Source organism: Drosophila biarmipes, chromosome 3R (assembly GCF_025231255.1).
Source record: "Drosophila biarmipes strain raj3 chromosome 3R, RU_DBia_V1.1, whole genome shotgun sequence".
Lineage (NCBI taxonomy): Eukaryota > Metazoa > Arthropoda > Insecta > Diptera > Drosophilidae > Drosophila > Drosophila biarmipes.
This window is the reverse complement of record NC_066616.1, coordinates 22,771,317-22,794,270: the sequence shown is the minus strand read 5'-3', so window position 1 is coordinate 22,794,270 and position 22,954 is coordinate 22,771,317. Positions and strand designations below refer to the sequence as shown.

General features: G+C 47.9%; 6 protein-coding genes across 6 annotated transcripts; 2 read left to right on the top strand and 4 right to left on the bottom strand.

Moving 5' to 3' along the window:
- Positions 1–113: 113 nt before the first annotated feature.
- Positions 114–1,221, bottom strand: LOC108026413 (NADH dehydrogenase (ubiquinone) 23 kDa subunit). Its single transcript, XM_017097341.3, has 3 exons — positions 1,064–1,221; positions 420–871; positions 114–351 (listed from the first exon to the last, which is right to left on the bottom strand). Exons 1-3 carry the CDS (start codon positions 1,101–1,103, stop codon positions 190–192), a joined length of 654 nt encoding a protein of 217 aa, XP_016952830.1. The 5' UTR covers positions 1,104–1,221; the 3' UTR covers positions 114–189.
- Positions 1,222–1,429: 208 nt separating this feature from the next.
- On the top strand, positions 1,430–8,870 carry LOC108026215 (probable ATP-dependent RNA helicase spindle-E). The gene is made up of 11 exons (XM_017097031.3): positions 1,430–1,734; positions 1,801–2,043; positions 4,225–4,958; positions 5,023–5,675; positions 5,739–5,872; positions 5,931–6,520; positions 6,578–6,725; positions 6,784–7,920; positions 7,986–8,107; positions 8,168–8,380; positions 8,443–8,870. Exons 1-11 carry the CDS (start codon positions 1,534–1,536, stop codon positions 8,573–8,575), a joined length of 4,308 nt encoding a protein of 1,435 aa, XP_016952520.1. The 5' UTR covers positions 1,430–1,533; the 3' UTR covers positions 8,576–8,870.
- LOC108026217 (uncharacterized) lies at positions 2,638–3,932 on the bottom strand. The gene has a single exon (XM_017097034.3). The coding sequence runs from the start codon at positions 3,818–3,820 to the stop codon at positions 2,732–2,734; it is 1,089 nt and encodes a 362-aa protein (XP_016952523.1). The 5' UTR covers positions 3,821–3,932; the 3' UTR covers positions 2,638–2,731.
- An 85-nt stretch (positions 8,871–8,955) lies between the features above and the next one.
- Positions 8,956–18,374, bottom strand: LOC108026214 (uncharacterized). The gene is made up of 14 exons (XM_017097030.3): positions 18,094–18,374; positions 17,516–17,715; positions 16,453–16,680; positions 15,315–16,287; positions 14,839–15,229; positions 14,563–14,782; positions 14,208–14,439; positions 13,644–14,146; positions 13,279–13,394; positions 12,852–13,224; positions 10,231–10,374; positions 9,983–10,162; positions 9,319–9,917; positions 8,956–9,261 (listed from the first exon to the last, which is right to left on the bottom strand). Exons 1-14 carry the CDS (start codon positions 18,122–18,124, stop codon positions 9,021–9,023), a joined length of 4,431 nt encoding a protein of 1,476 aa, XP_016952519.1. The 5' UTR covers positions 18,125–18,374; the 3' UTR covers positions 8,956–9,020.
- On the top strand, positions 10,998–12,857 carry LOC108026216 (arginine kinase). The gene is made up of 3 exons (XM_017097033.3): positions 10,998–11,214; positions 11,277–11,527; positions 11,583–12,857. Exons 1-3 carry the CDS (start codon positions 11,206–11,208, stop codon positions 12,694–12,696), a joined length of 1,374 nt encoding a protein of 457 aa, XP_016952522.1. The 5' UTR covers positions 10,998–11,205; the 3' UTR covers positions 12,697–12,857.
- Positions 18,375–18,602: 228 nt separating the features above from the next.
- Positions 18,603–22,599, bottom strand: LOC108026366 (ATP-binding cassette sub-family B member 6). Its single transcript, XM_017097283.3, has 6 exons — positions 22,447–22,599; positions 21,741–22,056; positions 21,487–21,686; positions 21,102–21,424; positions 20,632–21,036; positions 18,603–20,404 (listed from the first exon to the last, which is right to left on the bottom strand). Exons 2-6 carry the CDS (start codon positions 22,038–22,040, stop codon positions 18,993–18,995), a joined length of 2,640 nt encoding a protein of 879 aa, XP_016952772.1. The 5' UTR covers positions 22,041–22,056; positions 22,447–22,599; the 3' UTR covers positions 18,603–18,992.
- Positions 22,600–22,954: the final 355 nt, after the last annotated feature.

Below are 22,954 nucleotides of genomic sequence, written 5' to 3'. Positions count from 1 at the left end.
CTTTTTTATGGACCTATTTGGACAGAGAAAATTAGTTGTTTGTATAGTATACGTTACTAATTTATTTCCTTACACCTCCTGATCTTCTGCATACCTGCATACAAGTCAATCTCTTAAGACGTGGCCACAGCAACGATCTTTAATTGGAAAATCGTTCTAAACAAGGAATTCTAGGGGATACAAGCAACTTTAACGATAGAGATGATCGGCCTGCAGGTTGGAGGCAATCTCGGACTCCCACTTGTCGCCGTTGCACAGCAGCTTCTCCTTGTTGTAGAGCAGCTCCTCGTGCGTCTCCGTGGAGAATTCGAAGTTGGGTCCCTCGACGATGGCGTCCACGGGACAGGCCTCCTGCAGGGGTTACAAATAACAGCCATTAGTCGCCATTAACAGGATACACGGGAGTATCTCCTCCTCACCTGACAGAATCCACAGTAGATGCACTTGGTCATGTCGATGTCGTAGCGGGTGGTGCGTCTGCTGCCATCGGCACGCTCCTCCGCCTCGATGGTGATGGCCTGGGCGGGGCAGATGGCCTCGCACAGCTTGCAGGCGATGCAGCGCTCCTCGCCGCTGGGATAACGCCGGAGGGCATGTTCACCACGGAATCGCGGGCTCAGGGGTCCCTTCTCGAAGGGATAGTTGATGGTGGCCGGCTCCTTGAAGATGTGCGCCAGGGTGACGGCGAATCCGCGGAAGAGCTCACCGAAGAACATGGTGGAGGCGGCACGATCCGTGATGTCGGCGAACTCCATGCTCAGCTCCTTGTTGTTTACATACACATAGCCCTTGGGAACCTCGACGATGTCTTTCGGTTCTGTTCGCTGGGCGGCCAGCAGACGGGCTCCCTGGCTGCCAAACATGCGCTGACCTGCGGGGAAAACATTTATCCATTGATTTACAGAGTCTAAACCAAAAACCATCCTCGAATAAGCCAATTTAGTCCTTTGTTTTGCTATGACATAAGCTTACATAACCTCACTCAATGCGATTTTCATGGATTTTTCACGGGTTTTCCGGAAATCGAGAGGGAAAGAGGTGGGGGTATTGCTTGGCCACCTACCATTGCGCGATGCGGTGAAAATTCGCATTGTTAGCGACATGTTTGCGGCCCAAAATAAACTAAAGTTGCCAAAAAGTTGTTTTGCTATTGAATTTGACCGAACAAATTAGAGCTGGGTAAGCATCGATAGTCCGCCTATTCGATATCCGTAAGTTTTTGGGAAACAATATTCGATACTTCAATTTTTCTTTAACATTTTCCGTTTTAAATATAACTATAGTTGTAGCACTCACAAAATATTAAAAAGTGCTTAAAGAAGATTTAAAGCAATTCCTAGCAACTTTTCAACTGAAAGAATACCCTAAGTATTAAGCTCCCGCAAAGTTATCGATTTTTTAATTATCGTTAAAACGGCTCCAGCTTGTGCCACCGTTGAGGCCGAAAGTCCCACCACTACGATTTACCGTTTAACTTTGGACGCTACGCGGGATCGTAAAATTTTACTTCCCGAGTTTTGATTAAGAAAAACAATGGAGTACGACCAGGAGCTGATGGATTTCTTCGACTTTTCGAAGGACTTTAAGCGGGAGGCAGCCCCACAGGGCTACATCAGCAGCGATCCGAACAACATGGCCGTGGATGCCTGCGAATCGAAGGTGGTTAAGCGCGAGGTGATCGGCACCGACTATGTCGCCGAAATCGTGGCCAAGGAGAAGCTCCGTCTCAACGGGGTAAGAAGCACACACGAAGCCTGCTGCGTCAGCATTTTCTGTTTATTTACTCGTAATTTGACGCAGACGCTGCGAGACGAATGCCCTGAAAGCAAGCGCCATCGCGCCCTCGACGACTTGGACACCGACGACGAGGGGGACGAGTTCGAAATCCGGCGGGATGAGGAGTACTACAAGAAGTACAGATTCAATCTGAATCGGGACAGGAACCTGCCGATCTACGCCAAGCGGGAGGAGATTTTGGCGGCCATCAATGCCAATCCGGTGGTCATTCTCAAGGGCGAGACAGGATGTGGCAAGACCACGCAGGTGAGCGTTGCCACACTGGCGCAGGTTTTCTAACCTACAAATTCGCAGAGAAACCAAAAAATTTTCCAAAATAAAAAATTAAATTTTTTTGATAATTTTGATTTCGACAAAAGTTATTTATATCAAAAGTACTTTAATCTTATTATTGTTATACGTTATTACTCAACGATTCAAACCATTTAGTTGGTTGATCAACGTTATTAAATATTTATATGTTGTATTAAAAAAAACCTTATTAGATATAGAAAATAGAGAAACCGTATGTAATGTTGATCAATACATTGCATATGCAGAAGAAAAACCTTTTAAAAAAAAGAATTCAAGTGTTACATATGTAATGTTTATTTCAAGGGTCCGTAATTGAACATCTACATTCACATGTCAGAAACTGCGCTGTCAAGCTCAAAAAAAATGTTTGGAAAACAAAAATAGGTCAAGAGGCATACATCAACAAGATTCCATGAAAAATGTTAAATCTCTTTTAAGATCAGTCTTGGAATATCCGGAAAGGTTGAGTTAAAATACCTTTACTGAGATTGGCCTGTTAAAGTTGAAAAAGATATTTCATACTACGGCTTTTTTTTTAATGGACAATTTTTCAATGGTAAATCTTATTAATTTTATTCAAACTTAAATATTCTGCACTAAACAACATTCTTTTGTTATTGTAATAATTTCATAATCTATATTAGCAGCCCAGTAGTTCTTGAACTTCTTCCTCTGTTAGCTCGCTATCCCCGGCCTCTTCTTCCTCGTCGTCACTATAGTCATAGTTATTATCATACTCTCTTTGTACATCCTCCGGCAGTTGCTGCTGGAACACGGTGGCTGATGACATCCTCCGCTGGTACGCCTCGTTCACCTCCAGTTCCACTTCCAGCTCCTCCGCCTGCTCTTGGGGCTCCCTTTTTTCAACGCCATACATGGCCTTGTTTCGCACCCTTTGGCGCACCTCCAACTGGTTGCTTGCAGATGTGGTGGGTTGATCCTCTTCTGCAGCGCTCTTTTTCTCTCCCAGTATACTTTGTATTTCGGCAAAGACATCACGCAGCTGGCTAAATATTTGAGTGGGCGGCAGAGCCTGTTCCTGACCAGCCAGCTGCGCCTTTTGGGCGTTGTACGCCGACTCCAGGTCACACAACGGCTGACTGGCGAGGTCCAGGGTTCGCAGACCCTCCAGCTCGTAGGTGAGACTGACATTATTGGTACGCTGTTGCTTCTGCATCAGGGCACTTTGCTTTTGCCTCTTGGCGCCCGCCGTAATCTCTAGTCGGTCGTAGTCCACCAGGTTGTCCAATCCCTGGCAGTAGTCTAGCGCTGTAAAGCGGAAGGCCTGCTCCTGGACGAGGCGCCACAGCATGTAGGCCACTTGCTGTGTGTCCTTCCGCTCCGAACTCTCTTTGCGTAGCTGCAGGACGTAGTCGGTGAGCTCCTGCCAGGTGCGCGGGGATACCTCGATCTTGACAAAGTTGTGGGTGGGCTGCTTGTAGTAGATCACGTAGAGCAGAAACAATCCGCCTATCCTCTGGGCGCGTGTTGCTGCGAATACGTCGCCAGTGGTGCGGCGGGAGCAGGACAGCCTCTTGGCCACGTGCAGGGCCGCCAGGGTGGTGGCTATCACCTCGGTGTGGCTCGACTGACCGGTGAAGAGGTGCTGCAGCTGCATGTCGCGCCAACAACGGCAGAACGTCTCGAACTCAAAGTTTTCGCCATCATTGACCAGTCTCTGGAATCGCTGCACCAACTCCCAGCAGTCTTCGAATATATTCAACTCCATTGTGGGCCAAACATGGACCGATTTTGTTTACATTTGGGAATCCAATCCAGCGGGTACAAAAATGTAAACAATCCGACTGGCCGGTTCAAGTGTTTTACAACACTAGCTGGAATCTATCGATATTAGTTTAGTGTTGGTAATGTTTAAGATGAACTTTCAAAAAACGCTCGAAACGGTTTGTTTTAAATTTGATCATTTATATTAATTTTTATGCAGCTCTTTAAAAAAATGTCAAAAACGTATAATAACAAACAACTACTGAAGAAATTATTTACTCCTAATAGTATTAAATATGATTTCATATTAAATAATCATCTCTTTTCCTATTCGAGGTTATAAGGCAAAATTTTTTAAAATATTTCCTTTTGATATCATTTGAATAATGTATGTGTTCTGTCTTCAAGGTGCCCCAGTACATTTTGGACGAGGGTTTCAAGAGCGGCCAATACTGCAACATTGTGGTCACCCAACCCAGACGCATAGCTGCCATTTCCATAGCCAATCGAGTGTGCCAGGAGCGCCAATGGCAGCCGGACACCGTGTGCAGCTACCAGGTGGGCCTGCATCGTCCCGCTACTCTGGAGGACACCCGGCTACTGTACTGCACCACCGGTGTGCTGCTCAACAACCTGATAAGCAACAAGACATTAACTCACTACACCCACATCGTGCTGGACGAGGTGCACGAAAGGGACCAGGATATGGACTTTCTGCTGATTGTAGTGCGCCGCCTGCTGGCCACCAACTCGCGCCACGTGAAGATCATCCTGATGTCGGCCACTATTGATGCCAGGGAACTGTCGGACTATTTCACCACCACGGTCTCTGTTCCGCCGGTAATCACCGCAAGTCATGGACGTAAACACTCGATCGAGAAGTTTTACCGCGACCAGCTGAAGGGTATCAAGTGGAAGGAAGAGGTGGATCTGGATCCGTACGTTCCACGCATCACCGACGAAGGCTACAGGGCGGCGGTGAAAATCATTATGGTTATTGACAATATGGAACGGGATGACGCTACCCAGTCGCGGGTGAGCTACGACGACGCCCTACGCCACGGAGCTGTGCTCATATTTTTGCCCGGCGTCTACGAAATTGACACCATGGCTCAGAGTATTACTACAATGCTGCAAGATGAGTAAGCTATCAATTTGCTTAATTTAAATCTCCTGTTGATATCGGATTCAATAATTTTATTGCAGTCGAAACATTAAGTTTTTTATTGTGCGCTGCTTTTCTCTGATGACCCCGGAAAATCAAAGGGATGTGTTTCAGCCACCGCCAACGGGCTACCGCAAGATCATTCTGACCACCAACATAGCTGAGAGCTCCATCACGGTGCCAGATGTGTCGTACGTAATCGATTTCTGCCTTACCAAAGTGCTGGTCACCGATACGGCCACCAGCTTCTCCTCTCTCCGACTGACCTGGGCCTCCAAGGCCAATTGTCGCCAGCGTGCGGGGCGTGTTGGCCGTCTCCGAAGTGGGCGTGTCTACCGGATGGTCACTAAAGCCTTTTACCAAACGGAGATGTCGGAGTATGGCATACCAGAAATGTTGCGTCTGCCTTTGCAAAATTCGGTGCTCAGGGCCAAAGAGCTGGAGATGGGATCTCCGGTTGAGCTGTTGGCCTTGGCTCTTTCTCCTCCCAATCTTTCGGACATAAAGAATACAATATTGCTGCTGAAGGAGGTGGGTGCACTATTTCCAACTGTGGATGGCATCTACAACGAGATGGATGGTGATATAACCTATTGGGGCACCATCATGGCCCGGCTGCCGTTGGACACACGTCTGTCCCGTCTCATAATATTGGGCTATGTGTTTAACTTACTTGAAGAAGTGATTATCATAGGTGAGCCCGATTAGTAAAACATTGTAAATTGTTTAAATATTACATATTTCCTACGTTTTATAGCTGCTGGCTTATCGGTGCGTGGTTTATATGTGGATGAAGGCGGCAGAAATAAGAAGTGCGAGTCATTTTGGATGCACTATATATTTGCCGATGGATCTGGCTCCGACTTGGTGGCCATTTGGCGCGTTTATCTGGTAACTACATAAATGAAACACTTATTAATTTTTTTGGTTAAAAAATCTCCACCTTTAGACATATTTAAACATGGTGCAAGTTGGCCACGAGCAGGAGTCTGCCATACGCTGGGCAAATCGCTTCCACGTCTCCCTGCGTTCGCTCAGGGAGATGCACCTGCTGGTGGCGGAGCTACGAATGCGCTGTGAAAAGCTCGGCCTGGTCCCGTTCACAGATGTTCCTAGCCAGAAGTTGGGCGACCGCGAGAGATCGATCATCCTTAAAGTGGTCATCGCTGGTGCTTTCTATCCCAATTATTTCATGCGATCGAAGGCGCAATGTGCGGAACCCGATCGTGATATGTACCAAGTGATATCGGGGCACGATCCCTGTCGCACCGTCTACTTCACCAACTACAAGCCCGGGATTATGGGCGAGCTGTACACCAGGCGCATTAAGGATCTCTTTCAGGAGGCGAAGATCCCGCCGGAAAACATCGATGTTACCTTTCAGCATGGCTCTGAAAAGGTATTCGTTACTTTCAAGCACGACGATTGCAATGCAGATACATCCAAGGTGGTAAATATTTCGGGCAGAGTCCAAAACGAAGTCTACAAGGCGGTTAGGATGAGAGTTGATCGATTGCAGCGACCAATACGCATTATGGAGTGAGTATTATCACTATTATGATTGAAAATTACTTTAATTTAATCTAATCAATTTAGGCAGAGTAAATTTATGAACTATGTACAGCAACGAAAGATTGGAGAAGTGATTGATGGTTGTTGGGTTCCTCCCACAAAGCCTATAAATGTAGAGCTCCTTGCTCTACCATCTGTCTACGACAAGACAATTACAGGCTTAATTACATGCGTAAGTTGGTTAAATTAAGAAGTCTTTACTTATTCTGAGTTTCCTTTCTGACCTACAGATTGTCAGCTGTGGCAAGTTTTACTTCCAGCCTCAATCCTTTGCAGAGTGCATTCGCAACATGTCGGAGATCTTCAATGCTTCACAGCAACTGCGAAATCATGTCTTTAACGCTGGTGCCATTAGAAAAGGCCTGATGGTGCTGGCCAAGCGGGATAGTCAATTCCAGCGCGCTACGGTGATTCGTCCCGAGAATCAGAGCAATCGCCAGCCGATGTTCTATGTTCGTTTCATTGATTACGGAGACTGCGCTTTGCTGCCCATGGAAAAGCTGCGACTGATGTCGGATGAGCTGATCAGACAGTACAGCGACCTGCCACCGCGTGTGTTTGAGTGCCGGCTGGCACTAGTTCAGCCGTCCATGGTGGCTACTGCCAATAACCGTTGGCCTAGCGCAGCCAATGACAAGCTTAAAGCGATGGCCAAGTGTGGACGCATTGATATCGAGGTCTATTCGCTCTTCAATAATGTTGCTGCTGTGCTGATTCACATGCGCGATGGCCTACTCAACGAAAAGCTTGTGGAACTCAAGTTGGCTCGCCGGGCCGACGAAAATTTCATGTCTCGACAGGATCACGACTTCCGCTTGCGCAGGCAAGAGTCGGCCCGCTACTCAACCTTTGCCGAACGTCAGAGAATCAATGAAGAGTACTTGCGATCTTGCCTGCTGCCCCAAGATCAGAACCTGCCACCGCCTCCGCTGGATAAATGCAACAATATTGTAATGCTGAAGGGACCTTACAGTCCATTGGAGTCGACCATGTACTCCACCATTCGTGTGGGAGTATGGAAATCGGTGAAAATTGACACTTCTTCGGTTAATGCCGTTCTCCTAGACGCAGATCCGCAGGATCAGCACGATCAGATGATTGTGGCCCACGCAACTGTGGAGAGCTCCGATAGGCAGACTCTGATCGCCCGTGGAACCACACTGATGCCCAATATACACGGATTTGGTGCCCTCATGGCCATGCTCTTCTGCCCCACCATGCAAATGAAATGCAACAAGGCTGGCACCCGATATGTGTCTATTTTGGCGGGCATGGGTTGCGATCCAGAAACCAATGTGCCTTATTTCGAAGAGCACGACATGGTCATTAATTTGGACGTCAACATTCTCGAAGATGATGTTAACCTGGTACGAGAGTTCAATTATAACTACAAATATAGAATTTAATTTAGATTTTTAAACAATTATTTTAGATCAATCAAATGCGCTATTACATCGATAGTGTCTTCTTCAACTTTAAGGATGAAAATCATCCAGCAGTTAGTATTAACGAACGTGTTTCTATTTACACGCATCTGCGCAGCTTGATCAATCGGTAATATTGTTATATTTAAAAATATGCTACTTAATAATCCCTATTAAATGTATTTTATAGACTTCTTTCCAAGGATCGTAGTTACATCGAAATAAATTCGAGCAACTCGGACTACGTGTGGGAGAAAAATGATGATTTGCCAAAGCAGGCTGAGCCGTTCGGCAAGCGCGCCATATTCCCGATGCACAGCATTACTGAGCTTGTAGAAGAGGATATGGGCCATGTGATGCAGTTGGTGGAGAACTGCAACAAGCTGTACGAGTGGCGTAACTTGTAAGGCTCAAGATTGATTTGCAAGAATGTTTTTCCAATTATTATTTAAATTATAATTTCAGCGAAGGCGTTTTAACTCCGATGACTTGCAAACTGTGCAACCAGTTGCTGGAGTCGGTTCCCCAGCTTCGTATGCATCTTCTCACTCAATTGCATTGCGATCGCGAAAAGCAAATCGACTATCACCATCAGTAGAATACATTCTTTTGACGATCCTTTTCACATTTGACAAGTACTTATTATATTTTCAGAAAACTTTGATTAAGTCTTAGTTAATTTTTTTTTTACATGAGACACTAAAAGTCATTTGAATACAAATCAGAAAACAAAGCCATTACAACTAACTATAGTGAATGAACACTATTCTATGTCATACTTAATGATCTCAATTTGTAATCTTAGAAACACCTGTTACTCACTTTTGCGTTATGTATATCATTATATCTTTAAATATAAAGACCCAGATGATTGATTGAGAAATTTACGTAAAGTGGTAAGTATGAGGTATATATAACATCCTAATATCCAACATTATTTATAAAATCTTTCATATTGAAAAATCCAAGACTGGGGACTTGCATGTGCTCCCTTCTCTGGGATTCTTTTCTCTTTTATTTTAGATTAAACTCTCACATTATATTTATGCACCTACAACTACGTCGGAAGAATTCGGCAGAGGAACTGGAGTCGGAGTGCTCGACTCCAGCTCGCAAATCGTGTAGTTCTGCATGTGGTTCAGGGGATTGCTGCACAGCCCACACATCTGGTGTTTGTACACGCCGAAGATCTCAAAGTTAAGGATGTTGTAGAGGTCGAACTGGATGGTAGAGGCCAGCTGCTTGCTCTCGACAATCAAGATATTTTGCTCGTTTAGCTCCACGCTAAAACATTCAATGTTTGATACGGGTTTGTATAACTCAGCTACCGATCTCACTTACCGGAAGTCGTAGTCGCTAGCTTCGAGGGGCCACTGGAAGGGCTTTTGGCGCACATCGTACGGCGTTTGGTCCTGGTTGAGATATATGCGCACCGGCTTATCCGAGGGCTGGCTGCTGTTGTCCTTGCGGGCGGGGAAATTGAAGTAGTTTTGCCCGATATGGACGCGTAATCCGTAGTTGCTCTGCAGTTCTTCGACAGGCGATGGCGTCACGAAGACGGCTATTTGCGGCAGCTGCGAACAGTCGGCCACCAGCAGGGTGAGGCAATCAGGACGCACCGCAATCTCTCTGAGATTGATCAAGTGATCGTCGAAGGTATTCACCATACCGTTGATAACCGAGCAGGAGCGTTTGAGACCCGAATCGTATGTGAGTTCCTGGGAGGCGTCGAACTTGGAGTCCAGTCTGTACAAGAAGGGGATCTGGTGGAATCGCCACTTGACTCCGTTGACGTCCACCGCCAACCTGAATTGGTCCTGAGGCGTGTGCATGGAGATGTTTATCTCCTGACTCATATGCAGACTGTCCACTTTGTCGGCGGATAAGGCGGAGACCAGGTGGTCCAGGCGGTTCGACCACAGCTCAAACCAGGCGGGCATCTATAAGAGGTAGGAGTTCCATTGAATATATTAAGTAAATATTCAATATAATCTCCAATACTTACATTATTAAATTTCAGGTCCATGTCATACTGGGTGATCGATGTGAAGTTCTCAAAGTTGCTGCGCTTGCAGTACTTCGAAGTGGGGATGGGTGAGAACTTTAGCACCTCCTTGGGACAGAAGTCCGTGTCCGTCAGGGAGATCTTGTCGGAGCGCAAGAAGGCACGGGCGTGCTCCGAGGGCTGCCATCAGGAAAATATGGAATTTAAATGGAATCCGCAGCGTTAGCACTTTTAATATTCACACTTACGCCGGCTCTAGCTGCAAACTGCACCTTGGAACCCTTCTCCGGGCACTCGCTCTCCTCGCTGGCTAGGCCAAACACCACGTTGCCATTCAGAGTGTGAGGTCGCTTGGTGAACACCAACGGTTCGTAGGTCAACCTAGTGCAGGCCTGAGGAAATAATTCAAATGAATTACGAGTTACAGTGGCGGTAAGTGCAATATCCTTGGGATTCTTTAAATATATATTTATATTATGCTAAGTAAAAGCCTATAATAGCATTTATTTTGCCAACCGCAACTGTGTGGTTATGTATATAAAGCTGGCGAGTCACTTGAGTCCCGGCACGAGTCAAGTGCTCCTATTGGGCGGCGGGCGTGGCACCCTGTAAGCTTTATAATGGTTACATAGCTGGCCACCAGCCTAGAGACAAGACATTGTGGGTTCAGCTGCTAAGTGGAGGTTCCAGCCCGGTGGAAAGGGCAACATTACCATGACGAAACAGCAGACAACAGAGCCACAACAACTGCGGCAACGATTAGCGGGCCCACACACATCCTGACCGACTGCACCCGTTCCCTTCCGTCTGTGCCTGCGTGCCACTTTATTACCCAGACCGAAATGAAACGAAAACCTGCCACCCACCAACCACCCAACCACTCGAGCAGTTGCCGCAATTGTTGGCCCACATTCGTGGGTTGTTTGCGTCCCGGAATCGAGACTATGACCGAGCGCCGAGTCGGGCAGGCAGGCCAGGCGGCGTAAGTCGCCTCGTTTGATCAATACGAGACTGAGGGAGCTCAGTAGAAGGCAGCCAGTTACGCTACTGTTCGGACGAATTTCTCCTGTCGTCAAATTTTTGGGAAAAAATTCAATTTTTCTTTTATATTTTAAGAACGCGCTAAAAATCTGTAAAAATACCAAGTCGAATTATTTCGCATTTCGTTTGCGTTGCGTTTATAAATTTATGTTTACTTGAATCTCACTCGGACCAACTGCAAAATGACTTCGGTAAGTGAGATCTACCAAACGTAGGGAATACCTTCTAACGATATATATTTGCGGTTCTGTAGATCGAATCGAAACGCGTGCAATATCGGAAGTATCTGGAGCGCGCCGGGGTCATCGATGCCCTTAGCAAGGCCCTGATCAAGCTGTACGAGGAGCAGAATAAGCCGGAGGATGCCATCCGCTTTGTGCGCAAGTTCATGTGCGAAAGCTGCCCGGATGATGCCCAGTACGATGTGATGAAGAACGATCTGGAGGAGGCCAAGACGCACATCTCGAAACTGGAGCAGGAACTAGAGCGGCTGCGCGGTCAAATGTAAGTTAAGATTATAAATTAATGGTTAATCTTTAATTAACTCTATAACCAATAGCAAAAAGTCGCCGGAGGAGTACCAGGAGCTCACCACCGAGGGCTACAAGTCGCTCATGGATGACGAGGAGAATGTCAGCTCGCTGCTGCGTAAATACCTCACGCCGGAACTGTTGGAGGAGTACATGCTGGTCACCACCCCGGCGCCTGTGGACGCTTATCTATACGATTGCGCCGTTTCCGGATTCGAGCACCATGAGGCGCCCGTTGGAATCTACGCGGCCGATGCCGACAGCTACGACGTGTTCAACAAGCTGTTCGACCCGATCATCAAGGATTATCATGGCCAGATGGATAACGAAAACGATGTGCTGCAAAAGGATCCGGACTTTGGCAACGTGGACGAGATCGAGAACTTGGACCCGGAGCGCAAATACATTATGTCCGCGCGAATCAGGCTTGCTCGTAATATTGAGGGCTTGCCCTTCTTCCCCAAACTCACTGAGAAGCAGTTCATCGAGGTGGAAGAGAAGGTGCGTGCGGCAACAGAGACAATGGATGGCGAGCTGATTGGCTCTTACCTGACGATGGCTGACATTGATGCCGAGACGCAGGCCGAGATGGTCAAGCGGCATATACTATTCCAGCGAGGGGATGAAAAGCTGACCAGCGCCGGTTGCTACCGGTTCTGGCCCACGGGTCGCGGTGTCTATCACAATCCCGCCGAGACCTTCTTGGTCTGGGTGAATCGTCAGGACCACGTGCACATCATGTCGATGGCGCAGTGCGGAGACTTGGGTGACGTTTACAACCGGCTGGTCAACGGACTGGCTGAACTGGAGAAGACGCTGGCCTTTGCCCGGCATCCGCGTTACGGAAACCTGACTGCTTGTCCCACCAACTTGGGCACCACCCTGCGTGCCTCGGTCCACATCCGTTTGCCGCTGCTCAGCAAGGATCCCGATCGTCTGATCGCACTGGCCGAAGAGCTGCAGCTGCAGGTACGCAGCACCGATGGCGGCGAACTGGCAACCGTGGAAGACGGTATCATGGATATATCCAATAAGAGGAAACTGGGCTTCACAGAGTTCGAGCTGGTCAAGACTCTGCAGGATGGCGTTGTTGCGCTGATCAACGCCGAGGAAGAGCTCGAAATAGCCGGACAGGAGGGTTAGAGACGACGTACACCGATAAACCGAATTTTAACAGCCCGAAAAGCAATCCATTTCACCATACAAAATACTCATACACTCAGACAGACGATAGAGAAACAGGAGCATCGTATCTTTGGTTAAATAAATTTGTCCCGTAGTCCCAGACAATGACTCACCTTCCAGTCGTCCTCGTCATCCTTGGAATTCCGCTGGATGTGGCCAGTCAGCTTGAACCAGTTGGACTTAGTCGAGGCCTGAACGTCCAGGGTGAAATTCCACCGGTGGAGGGCATCGATTTGGTGTGATCCATCCGTAACATGCGTTTCATCCACATGGTCTGTGTGCTCCAGCGTCAGGCCAATCTGTTTGCCCTTTAGATCGGATGTCTTCAACACATCCTCGGCGCAGAAGTTTCCCTCGATTCTAGTGGTCTTCTCGTTGTACATTAGCATCGTAAAGTTCCGATCGTGACCAAGGTGAATGGAGCTCAGCTGGGTGAAGCCAAATATATACATCAAGGCGGTGACCACCATGTTGCCGGAGAAGCCACTGAAATTAGAATTAAAATTAGTTATGGGATTTCGAGTAACGAAAGGTACTTACTTCTCTGTGAACTCGGACTTAAGCAGCATTCCTCTGTACTTAATAAGCTCGTTAAGATTGGTGTTCATGCCCAGGCGTACGCCCAGATCAGGCAGAGAATAGTTAAAGAGTTGGACCTAAAATGTGTTACATTTGTATAAATAATCAAAACTCTGTCAAGTTTTTACACTAATTCACTTATGCGCAAATTATTAAACGAAATACTTTTACTGATAAGCGGGTAATATTGTTATATTTAAAAATGACGAACGAAATATTATAATATTCGTCCCACAACATTACTTCGCAAGGAACTATAAACTAATTTACTTTTAAAATTAATTTTTTATTTTTATTACTTTTCTTATCCCCATAAAAACACTCACCACATCGTTTCGACTCTCGGGCACCATAACCTCCTCGAAGGGCGCCGACGCTGTCTTGGTAATTAATCCTTTGGTCCTGGTCACCGCTCGGGATTTGAAGGACAAGCCACTGGTCAGATTCTGGGGTCTGGAGAAGGAGTATCGCTTGCACTTGCTGTCGTTCTCGTTGAGATGCAGCTCGCTGCTGAAGGGGATATAGATGAGGAAGCCCTGCTCCCGATTAATCTCGTGGTCCAGATTTAGGAACGGATTGTAGCTGCGGCTGCGCACCGAGGCGTACGACGAGTAGCGGGCGTCGATCTCCAGCGTGTGCTTGGTGATCGGTGCAGTACGCTGCTCCGTGATATTGCCCCGAAGCGAGGTCAGCACGGTGGTCTGCAGCAGGACGTCTGAGGAGGTACCCAGCACTGTGGGCACTGTGTAGCGGTTCATGAACGGCCAGCGCACAGTCTGCATGTTGATGTGGCTGTCCGTGCGGATAATCTGCTGCATTCGCTCCAAAACTGCGGAAAACATACATAAATAAGCGCAAACTGTCTGATGGTAATGGGTCACCACACTCACGGTTTTCGTAGGTGAGCTGCTGGAACAGGCGCTGATTGAGGTAGTAGGACATCACCGTCTTGCCCTCCATTTGTAGGATGAACTCCAGGTGCAGATCCTTCGAGTTGATGATCGGAGCCTGCAACATGGCCAACAGAGCCTTTATACTTTTGAAGGTAAACGGATCGCTTCCATTGCGCGGCTGCATCTTGTTCAGAATGGTGTCCGGCAGACCCCGTGCCTTGATGTACAACTGGGAAAGGGTAAGATTTCGTCAAAATTTTTGATTTCTAAAGTATTTAATTTTAAAAACCAGTTCAAAACAATAATACTTGCTCTTATTCAACTTTCTGTAACCCCCCGAGGATCTACTCACCGCCAGTTGACCCGTGAACTTGCCCAGAGCTTCGGTGTCGAACTTGAAGAAGGCCACCACTGGCATGTCCGATTTGGGATCGCCCACGAGGAAGACCTGCAGCATCGCTCCGATTCCGAACTTCGAGTCGCGATAGTCGAAGATGTAGTTGCCGGTGACCCAGTAACGAGACTCTGGCTTCGGGGGCAGATGGCGGTGCATGTAGGAGAGCAGGCGGCGTCTGGAAGCAGCAGATAAGACTAAGATTCGGATGGGTAAGTGAGGGTGATGACTTACAGGTTTTGATAGCAGGGATAGGTGGTCTCCGAGATGCTCGTCACCGTCGTCCTGTAGTAGTTGATCATGTGCGGATCCGTCTCGCTCTGGATGATGCGGTGGATGCTGATTAGCCGGGCAGCCGTGGGGTTGGAAATCAACAGCAGGGTTACGGCGGCGACACGCAGCTCCAGGCTGGCATTGCGCGACTCGAAGATCGGCCAGTAGACCTCGTATATGCGCTCCGCACGGCGATCTGCCAGAGCTAGAGTCGTCCACGCGGCCTGGAACTTGAGGTCCTCGTGCTCATTGGGATCCTGGACAATGGGCTCCAGATAGTTGGCCACGTTGCCCAGCTGCAGGTTGTTCAAGCCCTGCAGGTACAACATCTTCTGGTCAAAGTCGCGTTCGGCTGTAGGGCACAAGTAAAATCAAAAAAGGTTTTGTTTAAAATAGGATATCCCAAAATCAGTAAGGAGCTTATATAGTGGACTTACTCAAATAGGAATTGAAGTACTTCTGAACGTACTCCTCAAACTTATGATTGTCTATGCCCTTGGCCACATAGACGTTGTGGACAAGGGTGGCAAAGCTGAGGATAGCTGCCTGCTTCACTTCCGGTAGACCTGGTCCAATGTTGAGGAAGTCCTCGCACTTTTGCAATAACTCTGCCGAGAGTTCGAAGATGTGGAAGGGCATAGGTATGAGCAGTTGCACAGCGACCTGCGGCTTGGTCGTCTTGTTCAGCACCAGGCTGTGAGTGAGGAAGACTGAAGCTTTGGTTCCAATGCGGGGAATGATTTCGTGGAAGATGTTGCGGATGGTCTCCTGGCGATAGGAGGTGCCGATGTCCACCTCCCGGTAGAGCTTTTCCAGGGAATTAAAGTCCATCTCGCTAAGAAGTTTAATCACATCGGACAGTGTGGAGTCATAGGGCTCAGAGTATTTGAAATCCGTGGTCTCGAGGCCCTCGGCCAGGCTGTCCAGCAGAGCGCCCGCCTGGGTCATCAGGGTCTTCTGCTGCTGCGGACTTCGGCCGCCAGTGGGATCGTTGGGATCCAGTGGCTGGAGCTCCAGGCTAGAAGGCTCTGACGCCATGGAGGTTTCTATATCGATGGGATTATCGATGGGCGACTCATTGACAAAGTTGAGCAGCAGCTCCGAGTTGATGAACTGAGCCACGCCCGTGGACTCAAACGTGTGCACCAGAGTGGTGCCCTTGGCATGGGCCATGCTCAGGAAGTATCCCGTCTCGTTATGCGGCAACATGCCGTAAATGGCCTCGTTGCCAATGATCACACTCTTCTGGTGATCGAACTCACACGTATTCGGCGGCACATTGCTCCGGGTGTTGTGCACCGCCTCCGAGTAGGGCTTGCAGGTCGTCACCTCCGGCGTCTTGCGGATGGAGATGTAGTTGGTCCTGTTGGACACGAAGTACTCCGTGCGGCAGGTGCCGTGAATGCCCAGCTGCCGGGGAAAATTCAAATTATCAGTAGGGATTTCAAAAATGGTATGGATAGGACTTAGAAAAGTTAAATATTAGGGGAACAATAGTTTTTAAATATATTTGAAATCATATTTAATTGGTGTTTTTAATTATCCAATTAATAGATGCAGATGGTACCCACTCACCTCATCCACAACGAAAGCACCGCTGGACTTCATCTGGAACTGGAGAACTGAGGCGATGGCCCTTTTGAAGTTCATGCTCCAGATGGGATCGCCCTCCTTGAAGACCACATGCGTGATGGCTCCTTCGGGGGTGAGGACGATCTTGAAGGGCTTGTAGGGCGGGTACATCTCCTTGTTCTGCTGGAACTTCTCGCCGGAGTTGTTCAGCGTTACATCGTCGATGACCAGCTGGAAGAGAGCAGAGACGATTAGCCCCGGGAAAGCCCTGCAGTAGTACTGTAATCTCCGATCGACTAGGGTCGAGCCCAAACTGAACCGGCTGATAAGCCGGATCGCGTTTATCTGGCAAACAGAAATTAGTCAGATCGCCAGATTCATATGGCGCACACATGCCTCTTCTCTCCAGATGCCTGATAAGCGAGGGCTACTTCTCCTAGCCGTCCTAGCTCTCCTACAGTCAAAAAACACTCTCAGTCAAAACAATCAGAGCTGATTAACGAAGGGAGGAAGGGAATGCCGAATAGGGAATATGAAACAGGGAACACGGAATAGGGAATGTAGGGAATGCACATATGTGTGTATTGGCATTATCTGTGGGGGCTCAATGAAAGAAGTTCACAGCCACAGCCACTGGCTGAGTTCAGCTTATTGTGGGCACTCCGCCGCGTTCTCTTCGAGTCGCTCTGTGAAAGGTTAAATTGTCTTTAATTCATCTGCGAATTCTTCTTCGTCTGCGGAGGCTGAACAGATGTGGCTGCAAATGGGAGGGAACGGGGCTGTAGAATGCGCCGATTGCCGATTGGATCGTATAAATTGATAATGAAATCAATAAATTGATTTGATTTTTCACTGATTCCCAATTGATTTATGTGAGAGCGGCCCATATGTCTGAGTCTGCTATACATAGTGTGTGATGATCACAAGGCAATCGCTTAGTATAAACAAAAATATTATTCCAAACGGAATGGAATTATTCATCGCTGTCCGGGTCGCGGGAGATCAGCCGAAATATTTTCCAAAACTAAACATTCCTGGAACCGTTTCATGATCCTAGACAACTCACCGCCGCGGCCAGGGTCAGCTCGCTCTGTCGCTGGAGCGTCAGCTTGCCCCGCACTATCCAGCCGGTGGTGGGTGGCGACTGGTGGCCCTCCTCCTGGGACTTCGCGCCCACCAGGACGTTGCCCACGTAGTCGTAGAGCATCTGTTTGTTGAGGCCAATGATGCTGAAGGCATGGCCGGCGTCGAAGATCAGGAACAGATCTGCCGGATAGATAGATAGTATCCATTAGATACACAGATAGATAGATCGGGGAATTGAACTTCAATTCTTTGGATGGTTGCTCCACCGATTGCTGGACCACCCGACCGCCTTCGCCCTCTTTCGCTATGTCGCATTCCCGCGGATGGGCAATAAACTCTTCAATTATCAATTGAATTTCTTTCTTATATATACTAAATGTGCATGTGTACATATAATATATATACACATATATGAATGATCGCAAAACGCTTTAATCAATGCTGCTCCTCGGAGGCTTTCTTGATGCGCGATCGTCAATGAGTAATTACGTCATGATCTTTAATTAGTTTCTGATACAGTTGGGATTATCAACTAGGTTACACTCTACTCTCACGTACACACGAACACGGAGCACTTGAGTCGCCTCATGGCCTGCTGCTGCTGCTGCTGCTTCCTTCCGAGGTCGTGGCACTCGTTTTATCACAGATTTCCCGGACGCTTTTCACTTCGCGCAAGACTCTCTATGGTAATATCAGCCAGTATATATATGAATATATATATTATATGTACTATCAGATATGTTTCAAGAAGCCGACGCTTTTCCTCCGCTTATCACCAACGCGTCTATTCCCGGATCACAGCTCAACGTCTGCTCTGCTCGCGATCCAAACTCGGACTGAGGCTGCGAGCGGACTTAACAGCCGGATGGTTGGCCTTGCTGGAGGTTCCGCTGATAAGCATCGGTGCTGCAAAGAGCAGCTTCGTTCTCTTAAGATCTGTTGAAGTGTCCTATAAATAGACATTGCCGGTTCCATCAGTATCACTGATCAGAAACCCTAAGAGAAATCGCGGCTTGTGGATAATCGAATCGGTTTTTTCGGCCAATAGTTCAAGGAATAAGCTCCCCTTAATAAACATTCCTGATTTTTAATGTTGTTCATATATACTATAATATATTTACTATTCTTACTCTGAACCCTGAACATAATTTTAAAAAAAGTACATCATTTCATGCAAGTATCCCTAATTCAATCAAGAGTTATTAAAACTACGGACTAGCAATACACAAGTTGCGCTATTTATTTGGTTCCAGACACATTCAAAACTATGATTGGCAACACACTTTCGCTGCCACGGACTGTCTATAAAAATCTACGTTATTTATTAGTATAAGAGTAGCGTATAAGGTTACTTAAAGACGAACTTAGACTTTGACGAATTGCTCATACGTATAACAATATACCACAAATCACATGGAATCAGGAATAACAGAAAGTATTTTGTGTTTCTCTTAAAGCTAGCGTGCTCCCCCATGAGCATGTCCTGCCCTGAAGTGGGCTCCACCCGTTCCAGCACCGCTTGGTCCAGCCCCTCCTGCACCTCTTGGTCCAGCTCCACCTGCACCTCTTGGTCCAGCACCTCCTGCGCCTCGCTTCTCCGATCCCGAGTCCGCATTAGCGTCTCCGTTGTCGGAACCACTCTGTTCCGCATCCAGATTCTTCAGCTGCTGCTGCCACATGTCCGCATAGATGCCGTCCTCCCGCAGGACAAGCTCTTCGTGCCTGCCCCGCTCTGCAATGGTTCCCTGCTGCAGCACCAGGATCTCGTCCGCATGGATAATGGTGGACAGCCGGTGGGCCACAATGATGGTGGTGCGATTGGCGCAAACTCTGGCCAAAGCGGCCTGAATGTTCCGCTCTGTGTGCGTGTCCAGAGCTGAGGTCGCTTCATCCAGCAGAACAATAATGGGCGCTTTGAGGAGCGTCCTGGCTATGGCCACTCGTTGCTTTTCGCCGCCACTGAGCCGCAGACCCCGTTCGCCCACCTTCGTCTCATATCTGTCCGGGAAGCTGAGGATCCTGTCGTGAATGTCGGCGGCGCGAGCAGCCTCATAGACAGCTTCGTCGGAGGCGCCCAACTTGGCGTACTCAATGTTGTAGAAAATGGTGTTGTTAAACAGAACCGTATCCTGGGGCACCACACCAATTGCCTTTCGCAGACTCTGCTGCTGCACCAACTTGATGTTTTGTCCGTCGATCAGAATAGCTCCCGTCTGCACATCGTAGAAGCGGAACAGCAGCCGCATGATGGTGCTCTTGCCTGCTCCAGAGGGTCCCACAATGGCCACCGTCTTGCCGGCCGGCACAGTGAAGCTCACGTTTTGTAGCACTATCTTCTCCGGTGTATAGCCGAAGGTAACGTTGGAGAACTCAATGCCACCGCCGGCTGTGAGGAGCGGCGAGCAGCCTGGGGCATCCACAATCTCTTCCTCCTCCTTCAGCAGGTCGAACATGTTCTCCATGTCCACGAAGTTCTTCTGGATGGCCCGGTAATAGGTGCCGAACCAATTGAGAGGCATGTACAGCTCCATGAGGTAGGTGGAGAAGAGCACAAAGTCACCGACGGTGAGAGTTTGGTGATGGACCACCAGGTACACGCAGAGCAGCGAGCCGGCCAGCAAGCCAAGACACAGGATTATGTTCTGGGCGGTGTTCAGCATGTTGAGAGTCAGCGCGGAGAGAAACTCCTCCTTTTGGTACTTCAGAATGGCCTCCCTGTAGCAGTCCACCTCGTAGTTTTCCGCTCCGTAGTACTTGACGGTTTCGAAATTCAGCAGAGAATCTACGCTGCGAGCACGCTGCTCATTGTCCGCCAGGTTCATCCTCCTCTGGTACTTGGTGCGCCATTCGGTGATTGCAATGGTAGAGGCTGAAATATGTAAGGGTAAGTTGATATAAAGTTTATTTCTTTATAAGTTGGGAAGTGTTCTGGTTTTCACGTTTCCACGGTATCGATTTGTCATAAACTTCGTTATCTAGCTTTCGGTTTATAAAAAGTTTGCTTACTCATTTTGCGTATCACTTAATTCTTAATAACTCCTTATTTAAAGCCAAAACAGCTTCTTTAAATGATTGAAAATTAATATAATCCCTTACCTATATACAGGAACATGGTAAGGAAGACGATCAAGCCGAACCACCAGTTGAAGGCATAAATAAAATAAGCCACTGCCACGAGCAAATCCAGAATAGTGGGTGCAATGGAGAAGACAATATAGTTGAGAAGATTGTTGATGGAATCCGTGCCGCGATCCATGACACGCAGCACCTCGCCTGTCTTCCGCTGCAAGTGCCATCTCAGCGAGAGCTGGTGAAGGTGCCGGAAGAGCTCGATCTCTATCTCGCGGGTCGTGTACTGTTGCACCCGTATCCAGAGGAAGGTGCGGAGGTTGTTGAACAGACCCATGCTGCCAGTGCCGCCGCCCTGGAGGAAGGACAAGCCAACGTAGACCAGCACAAAGTCCCAGCGGAAGAGGATCGGTGCAATGGTGAGACTGTCCACTGTTGAGGCAGGAGATTAGCAATGAATTACTCAACTTAATGCCCCCCACAAAACCCTGACCTACCCAACTTCTTGCGATAAATCGGCAAAAACAGCTTTATGACTCGACCGGCCAGCAGCAGTATGATGCAAACGATGACGGCAATCTGGAGGGCCAGATTCTTCCTGGGCCAGAGGTAGGGAAAGACGGTGCGCAGCTTACGCCAGCCATTCCTGAAGGCGGATCCCGTCGGCACGTTTCCCTGCGATTCGCTGGAGTCGTTGTCCAGCCGCTGGTGTGGATTGTAGGGGGCCATGATGCCAGGAGCCTTCAGACCCAAGACAAAGATGAGCAGGGAGCAGAGGAATCGGGTGACAAACAGGCCCATCTCAATTTGATCCTTGTTCCTGAGGAAGGTAAGGGTTTAAGCTATAGATTTATGTCTATCGTTATTAACTGAAGCACTTACGTTTTCAGATGGAACCACCAGTCCTCGTGGCGCAGATTGATGAAGGCCAGCGACTCGTTGATGAAGGCCAGCGTCCAGAAGAGCAGCAGGATGAGGCCATGGCCACGAGTGGGCATCGAGGGCAGCTGGTAATATCGCTCCTTGAGTATCAGACAGATGCTGAAGGGGTACGAGAAGCAGATAACGCTTGTGGAGAAGATCTGTGTATAAATTGGGATTAGTTATACGATTCCCTGGGAGCTAATCAAACTTACCATATACCCGTAAACCGCACTATCTGGGTAAATACGTGCGTTCATCAGGAATCGTAATGCCGCCAAGACCGGAAGCAAGAGCAAAAGGAAGAGCTGCAGGGCGAACAGCCTGGACTTGGAGATTTGCGTGGGATCCGTAATCCGGGTGGCATACTTCCGGTACATCAGCAGCTGGATGCAGCCGAAGATCAGCAGGAATCCGCCGTAGACGGCCGGCCCCACGGTGTCCATAAAGCAGTGCGAGATGCCATGCTTCGTCCAGACCTCGCTGAGGGTCACGTTGGGCGGGCAGTACAACATGGTGTGCTCCGGGTTCCTGCGAGGCGACGAGGGAAAGCAAATTACTCTACGATAAGCCCTGATAGAAACGTGCCAGATAAAGTGGAGCTGTGACTGAAACAGCTCGGTGACCACAATTGCTTTGTTTTACGGGGGTGGCGCAATTTCGCAATTATTCACCCGAATTATCAGACGCCCCCCAAAAAGGGAAACCACTCTAGTTTTTCTGCCTCCAGGTAAGCGGTGTGCAAAATCCGTTCGTTGATTATATTTAATTATGAACTTTTACAGCACGTCACCAAGGGATCCGGTGTTGGGAGTCGGGGAACCGAATAAAGTGCAATTCATTCAGCCCATTGGAAATGCTAAATTATGCAATGTTGCGTATGCTCGGTGAAATAGTTTTGGGTACTCATTCCCTTCTTACCCGATGTGAAAGTCACGCACTGAAGGGAACACTAATCAGTAATGTACCAGGTGATAACTCAATAAACGGAAAACTCGCGGACAACTCCGGCCCACTCGGCGATCAACAAAAATAATCTTGTTCCAAGGGTTCAGTATGACTGTTTTGGACTGTCCACAAAATACCAAACATTAGGAAGGAAAGCGGGTGAGTTCGAACTCAGTGCTTGTAAATTTTTTTGGAAAATAACAATTAAAGTTACATTTTAAGACAAGTTGTTTATTTATGTTATTTATTTTCAGTCAAAAACTGTTTATAAAGTTATTTTCTTATCGCTCTTAAAATATTTTTTATTTCCTTAAACGGTCTCTCTACTTTCCACCCCTGATTTTCAGTTTGGCGCTCAACTTGTTATTTAAAACTGTAGTCTTATCTATAGAAATGTTGTATATTGAATTTACTTAATTCCTTATACTTAGAAATTTGTTACATTAAAAAAACCCATTTGCCATATGAGCCCTTTAAAAAC

Coding starts and splice junctions, on each gene's coding strand:
- LOC108026214 (XM_017097030.3), bottom strand. CDS start 18,124: ATGAGGCGACTCAAGTGCTCCGTGTTCGTGT. Junction 16,681..17,515: donor AGCTGACCCTGGCCGCGGCG/GTGAGTTGTCTA, acceptor GCTCTCTTCCAG/CTGGTCATCGACGATGTAAC. Junction 13,395..13,643: donor CCGAGAGTCGAAACGATGTG/GTGAGTGTTTTT, acceptor AACACATTTTAG/GTCCAACTCTTTAACTATTC.
- LOC108026217 (XM_017097034.3), bottom strand. CDS start 3,820: ATGGAGTTGAATATATTCGAAGACTGCTGGGAGTTGGTGCAGCGATTC.
- LOC108026215 (XM_017097031.3), top strand. CDS start 1,534: ATGGAGTACGACCAGGAGCTGATGGATTTCTTCGACTTTTCGAAGGAC. Junction 1,735..1,800: donor AGAAGCTCCGTCTCAACGGG/GTAAGAAGCACA, acceptor AATTTGACGCAG/ACGCTGCGAGACGAATGCCC. Junction 5,873..5,930: donor CCATTTGGCGCGTTTATCTG/GTAACTACATAA, acceptor CTCCACCTTTAG/ACATATTTAAACATGGTGCA.
- LOC108026216 (XM_017097033.3), top strand. Junction 11,528..11,582: donor GAGCGGCTGCGCGGTCAAAT/GTAAGTTAAGAT, acceptor TATAACCAATAG/CAAAAAGTCGCCGGAGGAGT.
- LOC108026413 (XM_017097341.3), bottom strand. CDS start 1,103: ATGTCGCTAACAATGCGAATTTTCACCGCATCGCGCAATG. Junction 872..1,063: donor TTTCACCGCATCGCGCAATG/GTAGGTGGCCAA, acceptor TTTTCCCCGCAG/GTCAGCGCATGTTTGGCAGC. Junction 352..419: donor TCTACTGTGGATTCTGTCAG/GTGAGGAGGAGA, acceptor TAACCCCTGCAG/GAGGCCTGTCCCGTGGACGC.
- LOC108026366 (XM_017097283.3), bottom strand. CDS start 22,040: ATGTTGTACTGCCCGCCCAACGTGACCCTCAGCGAGGTCTGGACGAAG. Junction 21,687..21,740: donor GTGCGGTTTACGGGTATATG/GTAAGTTTGATT, acceptor ATTTATACACAG/ATCTTCTCCACAAGCGTTAT. Junction 21,425..21,486: donor TGGTGGTTCCATCTGAAAAC/GTAAGTGCTTCA, acceptor TACCTTCCTCAG/GAACAAGGATCAAATTGAGA.